The sequence below is a fragment of the Lepus europaeus genome, chromosome 12 (assembly GCF_033115175.1).
Source record: "Lepus europaeus isolate LE1 chromosome 12, mLepTim1.pri, whole genome shotgun sequence".
NCBI lineage: Eukaryota > Metazoa > Chordata > Mammalia > Lagomorpha > Leporidae > Lepus > Lepus europaeus.
The window spans coordinates 6,111,774-6,127,643 of NC_084838.1; the positions used below are offsets into that span (position 1 = coordinate 6,111,774).

General features: G+C 62.9%; 1 protein-coding gene across 3 annotated transcripts in view; it reads right to left on the reverse strand.

Moving 5' to 3' along the window:
• Window positions 1–4,668: 4,668 nt before the first annotated feature.
• The window catches only part of SLC27A4 (solute carrier family 27 member 4), a 30,844-nt gene continuing 19,642 nt past the window's right edge, over window positions 4,669–15,870 (reverse strand). For 2 of the 3 annotated variants that reach the window (XM_062207453.1, XM_062207454.1), the window contains 12 exons: window positions 15,212–15,378; window positions 13,267–13,661; window positions 12,502–12,660; window positions 11,750–11,819; window positions 11,570–11,661; window positions 10,744–10,853; window positions 10,394–10,603; window positions 9,971–10,097; window positions 8,588–8,725; window positions 8,228–8,392; window positions 7,997–8,143; window positions 4,669–5,432 (listed from right to left, as the gene is read on the reverse strand). In XM_062207453.1, coding sequence (XP_062063437.1) covers window positions 5,275–5,432; window positions 7,997–8,143; window positions 8,228–8,392; window positions 8,588–8,725; window positions 9,971–10,097; window positions 10,394–10,603; window positions 10,744–10,853; window positions 11,570–11,661; window positions 11,750–11,819; window positions 12,502–12,660; window positions 13,267–13,661; window positions 15,212–15,378 — 1,938 coding nt within the window. In that variant the 3' untranslated portion in view covers window positions 4,669–5,274. Of the gene's footprint in view, window positions 5,433–7,996; window positions 8,144–8,227; window positions 8,393–8,587; window positions 8,726–9,970; window positions 10,098–10,393; window positions 10,604–10,743; window positions 10,854–11,569; window positions 11,662–11,749; window positions 11,820–12,501; window positions 12,661–13,266; window positions 13,662–15,211; window positions 15,379–15,731; window positions 15,839–15,870 lie in introns of those variants that run through there. The other variant, XM_062207455.1, reaches the window with a different exon arrangement.

Sequence of the window (15,870 nt, forward strand, 5' to 3'; positions counted from 1 at the left end):
TCCCCCGGCGCGTTAGGGATCGGGCTCAGAGACCCAGTGTGGGAAGCGGCTTGTACCGCACCACGACTAGGCGGGGGAGAGCCTCCGACGTCTTTGCGACGCGACTCTGAGCTGCTTTACTGTCTGGTGTTAGTTACAGATCTCTTCGGTCGGGATATCGCTGGGCGGGCCCGTCCACTCGGGTGACTGGACTTGTAAGTGACCCCCAGCTCGGGCCCGGAGGCCGCTCTCCTGAGCCGTCGGCTCCCTGTCTCCGGCGTTGCCACGCCGGTCCGGATGTGCTGACCGCACCTCCGTGCGCCCGGCTTTGTGGAAGTGGGGGTGCCGGGGGTGGGCGCGGGCCGGCGGCCAAGACGTGGTGACACCCACGCTAGGCCGCGTCGAGCCGCAGGCCGAGGGCCGTGGAGACCTGGAGAAGCAGGAGCTTCAAAGAGAAGGCCGCCCCGAGTCACAGGGTGGATGTGAGGCGGGAGGAGCGCCCGGAGCGAGCCAGGGAGGGCAGGGGGCGCTGGGGCACCCGGAGAGGTGGCAGGAGGCCGGGTAAGGGACGAGACTGGAAAGTGGCCCAGGGCCCGGGCAAGTAAGCATCTCGGCCTGTGGCAGCGGTGGGAGGACCGGCATTATCAGGCCTCCCTGCTCTAGGGTACCGGCGGCAGGCTCTGCGGGGCCGCGGGCTAAGCCGGCATCCCGTCTGCGTGCCGGCTGCTCCACTTCCGATCCCGCTCCTTGCTGATGCTCCCGGGAAGCCGCACACAGCGGCTCTAGGGCTTGCGTCCTTGCTGTCTCTTCTGGTCGCAGTATGCAGAATGGGAGAGGAGGAGGGGAGATGGAGACACTGGAGCCTCTTGCAAAAGCCCACAGCAAAAATGGGGCGAGGTGAAGAGGACGCCCTGAGCCTCCAAACAGCAACACTTCCAAAATGGAACTCAGCACTGGTAGAGGATGGTGGTGTAGCCTGGTGGTTAGCGCCACCTTCACATCCAGGTCCCACCACTTCTAGCTACGTCTTCTTACGTAATTTTTATTTATTTGAAGGGCAGAGATAGGGAGAGATTTCCCCACCACCGGTTCACGCTCCAAATACCCCCAGCGGCCAGGGCTCTGCCAGGCCAAGGCCAGGAACCCAGTCTGGTCTCCCGCGTGGGTGGTCGGGACCGAGTGCTTGAGCCATCACCTGTGCCTCCCACGGTGCACATTAGCAGGAGCTGGGGTCAACAGCGGAGCCGGGACTGAACCCCAGCAATCTGGCAGGGGATGCAGGAGTCCCAAGCGGCATCTTAACCACTCAGCAGACGCCCTGTCCCCCAGCTGTGTAAGATGGGAGGACCGCAGCCCGGCCTCACATGGTTGTAGTGAGAACTGAATGAGTTCTCCACAGCTCCTCTGTGTCCCGAAACACCAGGCGGGAGGCTGTCCTCGATTATCTCCCTCCCACACCTGCTCACCAAGTTTAGTGTCTCCCTCATCATCTGATTTTGCAGCCCCGCGTCCTGCCACGCCTTCCTGCCCTCGCCTCCCCCTCCCTTCCTTTGGCCCTGGCTTCACTGTGCAGCCCCTTGGACGCACTGCCCTGGTCCTCGGAGGCGTCCTTCGTAAATGCAGAGGCCCTACATCACCATGCTGTGTATGGCAGCCACTTTCCCCAACTCTAGGGCCAGTTTGGGACCAAATGGCCCCGTCTGATTCCTCCGGGGGCTCTTAGCTCAGTAGTGAGAAGTCTGCACACTGCAGGGTCTGAGTGCTCACTGAGTGAACAAGCGAACGAGGGCTTCTGCGTCCCTGCCCAAGGCCGTTCCATGGCTTCCCTCCACCAACCGAGACACAGGCCTGCGGAGCATCCAGGACCCTTCCAGCCTCTGGTCCCCCAGCCCTGGGAACTGCTGCCCTCCCAGAGCTGGCCCAGAGCACCGGGAAGTGGAGGAGCTTCACCTGTTCCACACTCACAGAGCACCTGGCAAGCGCCAGGCACTGCTGATGCTGGGAACACAAAGGTGCACAACCCAGCCCTCCTGGGGCTCCTAAAGACCGTGGACAGACAGCACAGTGTGCCCTGTGCTATGGAGGGGGAGCCGGGGCTGCAGCCTAACTGCCACTCACTCACAGACTATGAGTGCCCACGTTGTGCCTGCCGGGGGCTTTACAGCCATTCCCTCATTCCTCTCAGGGGCCAGTATTAACCCCATTTCTCAGATGAGAAAACTGAGGCTCAAAATGGGTGGCTTGTCCAAGGACCCCCTACGCATCACACCTCGACCCCTGCTTTTAGAATCTTCAGGACCCTCCCTGCCTCCCCTGGGACTAGGCTCAACCAAATGCCTTCCCCTCAGATCCACTCCTAACGGCGTGGGCCCCTCCTCGTCCTCTCCAGCAGGCTGGCCAGCCCGCGGGCAGCCCTCCGTCCTCTCCGAAGCTCCTCGGGGACAATGGCCCGACCGGTGGGGGAGGCGAGGGCGCGGGTGCCCCCTGCCCGCTGCCCTTTGTCTTCCCGCCTGCGCCCCTCGCGCACCCCGGGAGGCTGGGAGGCGCCTCTCGCAGGCTTCCTCCTCCCTTTCTTGTGCTAATTGGGTGTCAAGCTGAGATCAGTGAGAAAGAAATCCGCCCTGGCTCGGGTTAAACTGCCGCCAAACGGGAGGGCTGAGCGCAGAATATCATTAGGCGCGGAGGAAACAGCCCCCTCCTCGCGGGAGGGTCCGGCCCGCATTCAGGCCCCTTTGAAAGTCGCTGGTTTGCTGCTCCGCCGGCCGCCGCCTCCCCGGGCCCCTGGAGGTATTTAACCTTCCCAGGGACTGAAAGTGATACTGCACGCCGCGGCCTGCGCAGCCACTTGCCTGTCCCGGGCGGCTGGCCCCTTCCAGCCTCCCCGGGCGTGGCGGGCGGCTTGCAGCAGGGCCCAGGAGGGGCACTTGCCTCCCAGGCTCTGTGGTCTGTGGAAAGGGGCAGAAAACCCATCAGCTCCGTGTTCGAGCGCTTCACAAACTCCAGCCCAGAGCACTGTGTCCAGGGCAGGACGTGCTCCAGACAGGGCGGCCATTGGTCGGTCAGAGTGGAGGGACGCAAGGTTCCCGGTCTGGGGGTGCGCGAGTGGGGGCCACCGATGGCGCAGTTCCCTCTTGCCTCCACACACACACACGCCCTTCCCCCGACCACTCAGCCTGCTGCAAAAGCAGTGACCAGGAAGCCACAGCAACAGCCCGCTCCTCCTGGCTCCGGGACGAGCACAGAAGTGACCCCTGCAGCTCTGGCCACGCAGCCTTCAGCTCTCAGGGCTCCCCCGGGACGCTCTTCCCTCCCACCCTGCCCCAGGAGGTCAGGTCCCAGCCTTTGCTGGGCTGCTCGGTACACACGGTCAGAGGCTCGCTAAGCTGTGGGGCGCTAGATACATGTCAGGCCCGCAGCTGGTGTTCGTGCTCAGACACAGACCCGAGAGCCCCAGGGCCACAGGCCCCCAGTCCCTCTCCATCGGGTGGGTGGCAGGGCGTGGCGGCGGCCAACAGCCCAGCCCGGGATCTCACCCTTTCTCTTACACTGCCGACCGCTGAGCGGACTGCGGCCCCAGGTCACAGGGATTCCAGGGTAGGAGCTGGGACTTGAATCCTGCGGGCTTGTCCTAGTCCACAGCCTCCTGCTGACTGCTGGGCCCCGGAGAAGGGAGGGCTGCGCCCTGGGGGCTCCATCCCTCGCAAGGGCTCCTTACTGAAGGTTAAAGACACAAAGCAGCAGTGACTTGACCCCCCCACAGGGGTACCTGCTTGGGGTGAGGTGGGACTTGGCTCTTTCCTCAGCTGAGCTCTGGGCCAGGACTGGGTTTTCCGAGCACTGCGCGCCCTCTGCTGGCCATGGCCACCAGTCCTGTCTCCCTCACACTGCCTTCAGCACAGCTTCCCAAGGCCTCGTTCCCCCGAGAGAAACCTGACTGCACTTTCAAAGGTCACCCCCCTCAGCGTGCACCCAGATTTCTTGGCCTGGCCCCCTTCCTCCTCAGCTGTCAGCTGCTGCGCCTGGGTGTGGCCGTGTCCAGCCCAGAGGCAAGCGTCCAGCAGGCAGGGTGGTGCTGCAGGAAGGGCGCAGGGCGTGGGTTTGCATTCCAGCCCCCACTGCTTGCTTTGTGACTTTGGCCATGTGACTCAAAATCTCCAATTCTGGTTCTTTCCTTCAAAAGCCTGTTTATAAAACTTGCCTCAAAGACTCATGGTAGCATTCAACAATAAAAGAAGCCTGCGACACACTGCCCACTGCCGTGGGCTGTTCTGGAACTCCTTCCTGGTCCAGCCTGGGTGCCACTCCTGCCATGGGGCCCAAGAGCCCGCTAAGTGCCCCACTCTGGGAGTGCGGCTCTGTGAGCTGCCACAGGGCCCTCAACAATTGGGAAGAGACCCCACAGGCAGACAACGGGTGGCCCTCAAAGCCTCCCGACACCCCCTTCCTCCTAATGGCTCCCTCTGGATTCTGAAGCCTTAGCCGATTAGTCCCATTTCACTGGTGAGGAGACAGTCACATGCCCTCGGCCACAAGCTGCTAAGTGACAAAGCTGGTGTGAACCCTGAAGCTCCCAGGGAACTGCCCAGCTGAGCCAGCACAGGGGTCAGGCCAGCTCCCTGCCCATCCCTGAGTCCAGGGGACACATGAATGGCAGGTGGGTGCACAGGCCAGAGGGCAGGCACAGGCTGGGCAGAGTCAAGGCGGAGTTTATTGGCCCCTGAGCCCTCCCCCTACCCCACCCATCCTCCTCTCAGCCAGGCAGGGACTGGGACAGAGACAGTGACAGACGGACCTAGGGACAGAAGGCCCTGCCTGAGGAGGATGGGGGAGTGGGGAGACATGGGGTGCTGTGTCCTGACTTCCTGCTGCAGGTGGGGCGTGGGGGCCACACAGGGTCCTCCTCTGCGGCCCCGCCCCCGAGGTGTGAGCAGGCCGGAGTGAAGCGGAGCAGCTCTGGGTCAGGACGCTCTTCACCCATCGGTGCCAGCCAGTGCCCGAGCCCAGCCTGCTGGCTTCCTGAGTCTTGGCCCCACTGACAAGCTCCCTGCTCTCGGGGAGCCTGGCGACCCCTCCCCCTGCCCTGCCTGACTCAAGACATCATCCTGAGGGGTCCTGCTCAGCCCGGAGCCCCGAGGCCCCCCCGCCCAGGAGGCGAGCCTGGACAGGCGGCTTTCACAGAAGACCTCCGCGGGGCGGGCGGCAGTGAGTCACTTGGCAGTTGTGGGGGGAGGGGCCAGGCCCGGCTTGCTTTGGTCTGGCATTGCCCAGGACCCTCAGAGGGACGTGGGGGGCAAATCACAGCTTCTCCTCCCCGGCCTGGATGCGGGTGTGGGCCTGTCGGTCCAGGGGGACGTAGCGGCCCTGGCGGGCGTCCAGGTAGAACAGCGGGTCTTTCACGACAGCTGGGTCAAAGCCTTCCTTTCGCAGCTCGGTCTTAAGGAGCTTGTAGGTCCCTGGGGGAGAAGGGAAGACAGGAAGTGCAAGGCAGGAGCCCGAGCCCCAAGACCTGACCACTGGTGTTGAGGAAGGGGAGAGGAGGGCCAGAACGGACACGTGGAAGGGGCGGTGTGGGAGGAGAGGCACAGCCCTTCAGTTTGCAAATGCTCCGTCGCTTCACCAGGAACTGCTTCTCAGAGTGGCCATGGCAGAGCGGGGCGCCAATGGCAGCTTTGCTCACCCACCCAGCTTGCAGATGGGGAAGCTACTTGGTGACAGCCCCAGTAGAATGGGTCTTTCGATTGTCACGGCTCCCTCAGTTAGAGCGCCTAGCGGCACAGGTGTGCCTCAAGCTTTCGAGGCACGGGTTCCACTGTATTCGCTAGATGCCAAGATGGCGCATCCGCCCAGCAGCTTTGTTTACCCCACTGGTGCGTGAGCCAGGTGTCATCTGATCAATGGCATTGGCCCCGACTGCACAGAGGCTAAAGACTGACACTCAGAGAGCGTGCGTCAGGGCAGAGCTGGAGTCTGAACCCAGGTGTGACAGCTGCCAGAGGACAGCCAGACTCCCCTCTGCCCACGCCTCTCCAAGACGGCTTCGCTGCTTTTCTTGGCAGGAGCTCGAGTCTTCCTCCGCCCCCGTATCCGAGCTGGCCTGATGACCTGCTTTGACAGCAGCACGCAGCAGAAGCAGTAGAGGAGTCAGGCCTCGAGGGGCCTTGTGGCTTCCGCTCCCACCCTCTGGGGGTGCCCTGAGACCAGGCAGGCTTTGGGGAGGGTGAGGGACACAGACGAAGCACTCCAGGTGGGATCCCAACACCTGCATCCACTGCCATCAGTGGCCACTTAAGGTTAAATGAATTAAAATTAAGCAACATTTGGGCCGATGTTGTGGCTCAGTGGGTCAAGCCACCACCTGTGACACCAGCATCCCATATCAGATTGCCAATTCAAGTCCTGGCTGTTTTGCTTGGATCCAGCTCCCTGCTAAAGTACCTGGGAGAGCAACAGAAGATGGTCCAAGTAGTCCCTTCCACCCACGTGGGAGACCCGGGTGGAGTTCTGGGCTCCTGCCTTTGGACGGGCCCAGCCCTGGTCATTACAACCATTTGGGGAGTGAACCACCAGATAGAAGATCTTTGTCTCTCCCTGCATTTCTGTCACTCTTTCCAATAAATAAATAAATTAGTCTTAAAAAAAAAAAAAGCAAAATTTGAATTTCCCTCCTTGATCACACCCTCACATTGCACGTGCGCAGCAGCTTCCGGGGCAGTAGTTACTGAACTGGACAGCGGTGGCCATGGACACTCAGCAATGCAGCGTCAGCGACGGCCACACGCAAGGGAGGCCGCCTGAGCCACTAGGTGATGGCCGCTGTTTGGGTCGAGGCCAACAAAAGGCCTGATCAGCTAACCTTCACCCCCAAAGCTCTGACCCACAGAACCGTGCAGATAAAGGGGCTGTGTGGAGCTCCTGCGGACAGGTGAGATTGGCTTTGGTGCATTCCGCGCCTCCTGGACGGAAGTCAAAGGATCGTCCAGTCCTCAGAGCCTGCAGTCTTGGTCATGAGCTTGGCACCCATGTCCCTGGCCTATGTCACACCAAGGTCCTAGGACACCCTCCCCACCCCCGCCTCAGGGACCCCCAGAAGGACAGGTGTCCACTACCTGGCAGGGCCACAGCAGTTGGGGAGGGCCCACCTCAAGGCAGGGGCAGTCAGGTGTGGTGCAAGGGTGAGCCACAGGGAGGGGCAGTGAGGGCTGAGGGGGCCAGGGAGGGTCTGGGCAGGAGCCTTGGCACTTCCTGCCCACCGGGGAACTCCTGAGAGCCATCACTGGACCCAGCGTAGGATGGTGACTACAGGCCCCCTGCTCACCTCTCGCCCGGACAGCTATGCTGGCCCTCCCTCATCTCCCTGCCCCCCCCCTCCACACAACACAGAGGTCTCTGCAGGACATGATCGAGACCAGGTGACTACCCTGCTCAGACACCTCTGTGGCTCCCAGCTGCCCCCAGGACAGCCCAGACTCCTACCCTGGCCCACAAGGCCCTGGGGCTCTGGCCTCTGTTGGCCTCTCTGCCACTTCATGCCACTGACTGCCCCTCACCCCAGCTCTGGGGGCCTCCCTCCATCCTCCAGTGTCCAAGCTCCTCCTGCTGTGGGGACCTCATGCTTGCTGTCCCCACACCAGAAAGCTTCCTCCCAGAAAGTCCACCCATTCATACAGATCTCAGCTGACTGTCACCTCCCCAGGGGAGCCTCCCAATCACCCCCAAAGGCCCCTCCCCTTGTTATTCCGTCAGCGCGCTCTCTATTCCCTTTATCTTTGGAATTCCTTGTCCTCTGGCTGCCTGCCGTCCAACTCCAAAAGCTCCAAGAAACAAATACTTGCCACCAACCAACGGTGACCTTCCTCCCCCTGATGGCTCAGTCTGCCCCAAGTATAGGGGAGGTCAGTTTGCCCACTACAGGGCAAGGCTGTGGGCAAAGCTCAGAGCACAGCCACCAGGCTCGTTCCAGAGGCAAAGGGGCAGGGGCCAGGTGTGGGAGCGCAGAGCTGGAGCAGGGCAGACAGACCTGTCTTGTGCAGCTCAGGCAGGAAGCGCAGGAAGATGGGCCGCGCATACAGGGGCAGCTCCTTCTCTAAGACCTGTGCGAAGTGCTCCAAGTCACAGGAGCCAGCGGGGCTGGCCACAGCAGCCATTCCAGCCCGGCCCTCAGTTCCTGGAGGCAACAGGGTGGACAATGAGTAGCCAGCAGTGGCCCTGGCAGCGCCGCCCCATGGGCACCGGCCCTCCCCACACCTACCGGGCACCTCGACGCCATACACCGCCACGTCGGCCATATCCAGCAGGCGGCTGAGGGTGCCTTCCACCTCCGTCGTGGACACATTCTCGCCTTTCCAGCGGAACGTGTCCCCTGTGCGGTCCCGGAAGTACAGGTAGCCAAGCTCGTCCATCACCAGCACATCACCTGTGGTGGGTGAAGCAGGGCTGAGACCAGCTCGGCCCTCGGCCCAGGGGGCTGAGGCAGGCAAGCCTCGCTGGAGCCCAAGGATCTGCTGCCCCACAGGACTGGGACGGGGGAGTCCAAGCATGGTGTTCTCTGCAGTGGTAGAGGGCTCTCCCCACACCCTCTGGAAAAAGCTTTGCAGGGCTGTGGACGTACCGGAGAGGTAGGCCTGGTCCCCCTTCTTAAAGACGTCCTTGGCGATCTTTTTGTTGTTGGCGCCCTGGTTGAGGTAGCCATCGAAACGGCGCAGGGGGTCTTGCTGGATGATGCGGCCCACCAGCTGGCCTGGCTCACCTACGGGTGGGGAAGGCAGGGTCAGGTCTGCCCGAGGCAGAGGCCGGTGTTGTGGTGCAGTGGGTTAAGCTGCTGTCTGCAATGCCAGCATCCCCTGTGGGTGCCAGTTCCAGTCCCAGCTGCTCCGTCTCTGATACAGCTCCCTGCTAAGGTGCCTGAGAAAGCAGCGCAAGTTGAAGCTCCTGGCTTCGACCTGGCCCAGTCCTGGCAGTTGCGGCCTCTAGGGAATGAACCAGCAGATGGATGGAAGCTCTCTCTCCCTCTCCTTCTCTGTAACTCTGCCTTTCAAATAAATAAATTCATTTAAAAAAATCTGCCCGAGGTGGCCTCTTCCACCTGTCCCCCTGTCACATGCAGAGGACATCCTGATGTCACTCGATTCCTTCTGCTTGCACAGATGTGCCCTGTGTCCCCACTCCCAGCCTAGTGGCTCCGAGAGCTGCATCTGACACACCTGGGCCCTCACTGATGTCTGTTCACTGAACAACGATGAACCAACAGGGCATGCGGCCAGGCTCCACGGGGACAGGGGAACCAAGCCGCCCCTGCCGAGCCTGCTGAGCCCCTGCTGAGCCCTGCCAGCCCCTGCCAGCCCCTGCCAGCCCCTGCCGAGCCCCTGCCGAGCCCTGCCGAGCCCCTGCCTTGTGCCTGGCCCGCTCACAGCGCTTTGCATGCTTAGTGCACGTAATCCTCAGGCCACCTCCGTGGACAATAGCTGCATCTGCAGACGGGGGGACTCCGATACGGAGGCGGAGTCACTCGCCCATGGCAGAGTTAAGGGCCTCAGTACTGGGCCACTGCCACCCACGCGGGAGACCTGGATGGCATTCCAGGCTCCAGGCTTCAGTCTGCCCAGCCCTGGCTGTTGCAGCCATTTGGGGAATGAACCAGCAGATGAAAGATCTCTAACTCTGCCTTTCAAACAAATAATAAAATAAATCTTAAAAAAAAAAAAAAACCAGCCCTGGCTGTTGCAGCCAATTGGAGAGTGAGCCAACAGATGGAAGACTTTTCTCTCTCTGCCTTTGCCTCTCCCTCTCTGCATCACTGCATTTCAAATAAACAAACAAATCTATAAAAAAGAAAGAATGGATGGATGGCCAACAGACAGGGTGGTGAGTGGTTGGATGGATGGACAGACGGACAAAGAAATAAACACTCTGCAGCCCTAAGAGCAGCGCAGAGTGGGGCCGCTGGTCTGAATGGGGCTCCCCCCACGCCCACCGCCCCCCCCCCCAGGCACACCTGGCTGGCAGGGAATGCAGACGCCATCTGGCCCCCGGATCAGCTCCATGGTGTCCTCATTGACGCGGACCAGCCGGATCGGGTACACGAAGGACAGGATGCGGCTGTTGAAGCCACAGGCGCCCACCTGCAAAGGCCAAGACTTGGGCTCTCCCAGCCCGGCCGCACCCCCACTCGTGCGCTGGAGCTCGGTCCCCCCTCTGGGCGCCTCCCATCACCCCTGAGGCAGCCGCCCCATCCCAGCGTGGCCGCACCCCCACTCATGCGCTGGAGCTCGGCCCTCCTCTGGGCGCCTCCCATCACCCCTGAGGCAGCCGCCCCATCCCAGCGTGGCCGCAGCCCCACTCATGCGCTGGAGCTCGGCCCTCCTCTGGGCACCTCCCATCACCCCTGCGGCGGCCGCCCGTCCCAGCCCGGCCGCACCTGGCTGTCGAAGTTGCCCAGGCTGCAGTTGCACTCGGTGGCCCCGTAGAACTCGGCCACCTGGGGGATGTGGAAGCGGCTGGAGAAGCTGGTCCAGATGGACTGCCGGAGGCCGTTGCCCAGCGCCATGCGCACCTGGTGCTGGGTCTCCGCCTCCCGCGGCGGCTGGTTCAGGAGATAGCGGCACAGCTCGCCGATGTACTGCACGATCTGGGGTGGACTTGGTGTGAGCTCAGCTCCCGGGCTCGCCCGCCACCCTCTGGGGCTCAGCTTCCCCGGGTGCACAATGACAACGTGGCCCTTCCGACTGACGGACCCGAGGGGCCCGCTCAGGCCCCCCGCTCACTCACCGTGCAGTTATACTTGATGCAGTCGTCCCAGAACCGGGAGGCTGAGAACTTCTTCCGGATCACCACGGTCATGCCGTGGATGAGGCACTGTCCGATTCCCACGATGTTCCCTGGAGGCAGAGAAGGGTCCTGGAGGCAAGGGTGGTGGAGACCACGCCCCCAGAGCCTCCCCTTGTCCGGGGCTATGTCCTGGCTTCTCTTTCCTGAACTCTCCCACCTACCCTGACTGATGCTACCTCTGTCCCTGCTCATTGCTTCCATGGCTCCCCAGTGCCTGTGGGATCAAGCGTGTGCTCCTTGGGTTGCCACCAGGGCAGTCGGAGCCGGCCCCAGGCCTGCAGTGCCGCCGCTCAACCAGGCCGAACTGAGCTCCCTGTCTGTTCTCACGTGTGCCTGCCCTGGGTGAAGGCGTCCAAGAAGCCTCCCGGGCCCCGGGTCCCTGGCACCGCTGCGCCGTGCTCCTGCTCCCTGCCCCTCTTGCGCTTACTACGCCATTTCCAACGCGAGAGGCAGGCAGGCCGAGCCCCAAACATCCCTGCAGCTCAGGGGCAGGGTACTGTGTTGGATCCAGCTCTGCCCCCCGCCAATCCCTGCCACCAGACAGCAAGGCCAGCAGAACGCTGCTGTGTACCCTGGGCTGCTGTGGTCACCTCATGGAGACCAGGTAAGGAGACAGACGTGCAGTCAAGGACCATGTCTGGATTTGAACCCAGACTTCACCCCAAAGCTCCTAAGGTTCTCCCGCAACACGCCGCCTGACAAGAAGAGCGGGGTGGGGGTCCCTAAGTACCCGGGGCGCTGCAGGCCCACAGGGGCCCAGGGTTACCTGCGGAGTGGTAGAGGGGCAGGCAGTCATAGACAATGTCGTCGGGCCGCATCCGGAATCCATAGTACACCAGGGCGGCCATGCGGTAATACCTGGAGAGGCAAAGGGCCAGGTGGGCTCCCCTCCTCCTGGAAGGGCAGAGGGGGCTCCCTGGCCCGCCCTGGGGCAGCAGCTCCTCACCTGCTGTGCACCACGATGGCGGCTTTGGGCATCCCTGTGGTGCCGGACGTATAGATGTAGAAGAGCTTATCTGAGAGAACAGACACGAGGGGCTGTGAGAGGGGCAGCCTGGGGCAGACCCCTGCCCCCAAGGGATGGGTTAAACAATGACAAGTGACCAGCGCCCCACCTTAGCCTCAGGGCTGGACCCTATGTTTGTAAAGCCCTCAAAGCCATCCCATAAAGTAGGTTCGGCTGCTATCCCCAGTTTCATGGCTACAGGAACCCAGGCTCAGAGGCAGGGCAGGTGTCCAGGGCCACACAAAGGTAGCGGCAGAACTGGCAACAGGAACTCAGCTCTGACTCGCCAGCCCCAGCTCTGAGCTGCCAGGCAGTGTACAGGCAGAGTCCTGCACCGACCAGGTGAACACTAAAGAACCCTGCCCCTCACCTACCCCGTCTACCCCAACCCCAGCCAGAACTCCAACAAGGCAGCTCTCAGGGTCCACGTGGCCTTGCTGTGTCGGCACCAGTGCAGGCTGCTCCACAGAGAACTGCAGCTGGTGAGCTCTGTGCTCAGCTCTGCGCCCGGCACCTTCACACACACCAAGGGACTCGAGTCCTGTGCTTACTGCTCCCGTCTTCCAGACAGGAGGGGAGGTGGCGTGACTTGCTCCAGGCACATGGCAGTTTGGGGAAGAACCCAGGCCTCCTGGCCCTGAGGCCAGTGCTCCGTCCTTGCTTCCATCCTTCTGTGGGAATGGGGAGCGCACCTGTGAAGCCCTTGTCAGGGCGGCTGGGCAGGTGCTTGGGGGCCGCGTCCAGCAGAGGGTCTAGGTGCTCTGTCCCGGCGGGCACCGCACTGGGCTCCCAGGAGCCGCAGCACAAAAGGCTGAGCGAGGGGTCCAGGCTGGCGTGGATCTCACAGACGGCTGCAGGGGAGAAGGGGTGGCTCAACAGAAAGGCCAGGAAACCCCGTGTGCCCAGGACCTTGGCTTGTGCCAGCACTGGCCGTGTGCTCAGGGAGGCCAGCTGGGCGGAGCACCTGGGCTCTCACTGCTGCCAGGAACAAGAGCTCCCTCGGCGGTGGCAACCACAGGGCACTGCCCGCGCCTTCTGCTCCCCCACTGCGCCCTTCCTCCTCCCCTTCAGCTTCACACTAAGTTCCCCGCCCCTTCTCCCCAACCACAGGGGTGTGGGGACAAAGAACGGAGGCTGCAGGCAAGCTTGGACTGCACGGCCGTCGGAGCCCAGGCTGGCAGCCACGGAGCAAGACCACCGCCCCTCCCTCACGGGGCTCTGCGAAGACCACAAGTGCCCTGTAAAGCGCCAAGCTCTGTGAGGGGCGGGGCACTGAACGCCTGCTCCCATCATAGATGAGGCAGGCGAGGCCGAGCTGGTCCCATGTAGGCCACGGCGCATCGGAGGGGCCGCTGGCATCAGCCTCTCGCTAGTGCTTCCGGCAGAAGGAACTCCAGGGCTCGTGCCCTTCACCCACGACCACTCTGCCGCCCCAGCCCCTGCCCCGCAGGGCTCACCTGCGGCCATCTCACTGCCAAAGATGAGGGCCCGTGCGCGGGAGGTGGTGAGGCAGTGGCGCAGGGCGTCGCGCCGCAGGTTGGTGTTGATGAGCGCCGCCTCCACGCCCAGCTTGGCCATGCCCAGCCACAGGCCCACGAACTCATTGCGGTTCTCCATGAAGAGGGCAGCCACGTCGCCCGCAGCCAGGCCCCGGGCCTGCAGGAAGTTGGCCACGCTGCTCGAGTAGCCATCCAGCTGGCGGAAGGTCCAGCGGGTGTCCGTGCCCTCGAAGATCAGGGCCGTCTTGTCGGGGTGGCGCCGGACCGTGGAGGCAAACAGGACAGGCACGGTGGCCCGCTCCCGCAGGTACCGTCGCACTTTCGCCTTCACCTTCAGGAGCACCAGGCCGCCACTGTGGAGGGGGCGGGCAGGGAGTTGCCACGGCTGGGGCTGGGACGGCGGGCACCCGAAGTCCCAGCCCAGGCTGTGGACCTCTGCATGTAACCCACCCCCACTTCCTGCACCCCACAGTGCCGCGGACCCGAGGCTGACACGGCGCCACGGCTTGCCCAGGGCTTCCCAGGTCAAGCGTGGCTGAGCCCGGATGTGAACCCCTGGCATCCATGGCTCCTGCTCCCTCCTCAGCCTGCTGTGCTGTCAGTCTTCCGGGGTCCCGCCTCCAAGTCCAAACTCCTCATTCAAGTCTCCCCTAGCACCACGGCCTCTGCCAGGGTCCCCAGGGGTCAAGCATGCTGCTGCTCCATCTGTTCTTTCTCCCCACAGGCCCAGCTGGGCTCGGCCTCTGTCCTGTTCACCGTACTGTGCCCCAGGCCCTGCTCGGCGCCCAGCACGCAGCAGTGGGTGTGGTTTCACCTGGCAGCACGCACCCGCCTGCCCCCACCCCGACCCCTTGCCCTCTGCGAGCTCGCCCGTCTCCAGCCCTTCCTGAAGCTGTGTCCTCAGTTGGGCTCTTCTCCGGCCACCTGGAGTCCGGCTGCGCCCCTCCCCACCCGAGGCTGCTCTGATTCCCACACTGTGGCCTGGCCCTGGCCTCACTCTGCGCGCCAGCCACTCTCTGCGGCTCCGACCTTCCCACTGTGCCACTCCACACCTCCTGTCTCTTTCCTGCCCTTCCGTTTTCTTTATTTCCATTGTCATCTAATCCGAAAGGCAGAGTGAGATCTGCCACCCGTTTGTTCACTTCCCGAATGCCTGCGACAGCCAGGAGCTTAGAACCAAGCCTGGGGTCCCACACCAGAGCAGGGGCCCAAGTCACTGGGCCATCCCCCGCCGCCCCCAGGGCACACGTCGGCAGAAGGCTGGATTGGAAGCGGAGATGAGACATGAACCCGGGCACTCAACCAGGGACACCTGTCCCTCTACGCCTCCTGTGTCACCAGCCCAGAGTAACGAATGCTGAGCTGCCCGCTCTGCCTGCGGCTCGCTGTGCCAGGGGCTGGGACCCAGGAGTGGGGCAGAGCTGGGTCTCTGACTGTGAGGTACTGCCCGTCTAGGGAGCACTCCATCTCAGCTCCCCACCCAGCCTGAGCCAGCACGGCACCTGGCACGCAGCACACCACAGCAGGTGTCTGACGTGGCCCTGCTCCGGGACGCGGGGCCCTCTGCGCCCTCTCGGGCATATGCCAACCCGATGACAGGTTTTTCCCCTCCTATTGGGCTCCCCTTCTTCGTCCTGGGGACCCCTTCTAGATGTCTCTTAGCACGCCTGCTGTCTGACAAGTCTCAGGCTCCTAAGCTTGCCCCCGACCACAGAACCTCACAGCAGGGACAGTCCCTGGGAGAAGACTTTGACCTTGGAGATAGAGGTGCCTGGTACTGCCAGCGAAAAGGGGGTGGGGCGGGCCCAAGTGTCCCGGGCTGGCGGAGACCCGGGGGTCCTGGGGGAGAGATCTGGGGATCAGGAGGGCACAAGATACCCCAGGAGGGGCAGGAGGTACTCACAAGACATCCCGCCTGATGGTCTTGAAGAAGACGCGGATGAATCGCCAGCCGCCAGACCCCAAGTAGAGCAGCAAAAGGGAAAACCCCACCTGGGTCCAGGGCAGCTTCAGCACCAGCTTGGAAAACACCAGCACCCCCACCAGAGACGCCCCGAGCAGCATCGTGGCCTGTGGGCACAGCGCAGTCAGTACTCAAACACCGAGTCCCCGGGTCCCCACCTCCTGGCCCAGACCACCAGGTCACCGAGACCCCCAAAGGTCAACCACAGTGGTCAGCCACGGTGGGAGGGGTGACTGAGGACCCCGTCTCCTGGCCCAGACCACCAGGTCACCGAGACCCCCCAAAGGTCAACCACAGCGGTCAGCCACGGTGGGAGGGGTGACTGAGGGCTGGGGTCCCTTTCTGTAGCTGAGAACCCTGGTTGGCTGGAAGGGGCAGGCCAGGGGCTTGGGACTTGATCTGAGAAAGGAACTGCCAGGCCTACCACTCTCTAGGGGCCGTGAGCAAGTCCCTTTCCTACCTCAAGCCTCAGTCTCCTCCTCTGAGCAATGGGTACAGTATGACGTGTTCTGAGGGTCCTTCCCAGCTAAGACAGGGCAGCCGGCTCTCCTGACTTCCAAGGCTCCTACCTAAGATGGCCTGGAGTGGGTACTGACCTG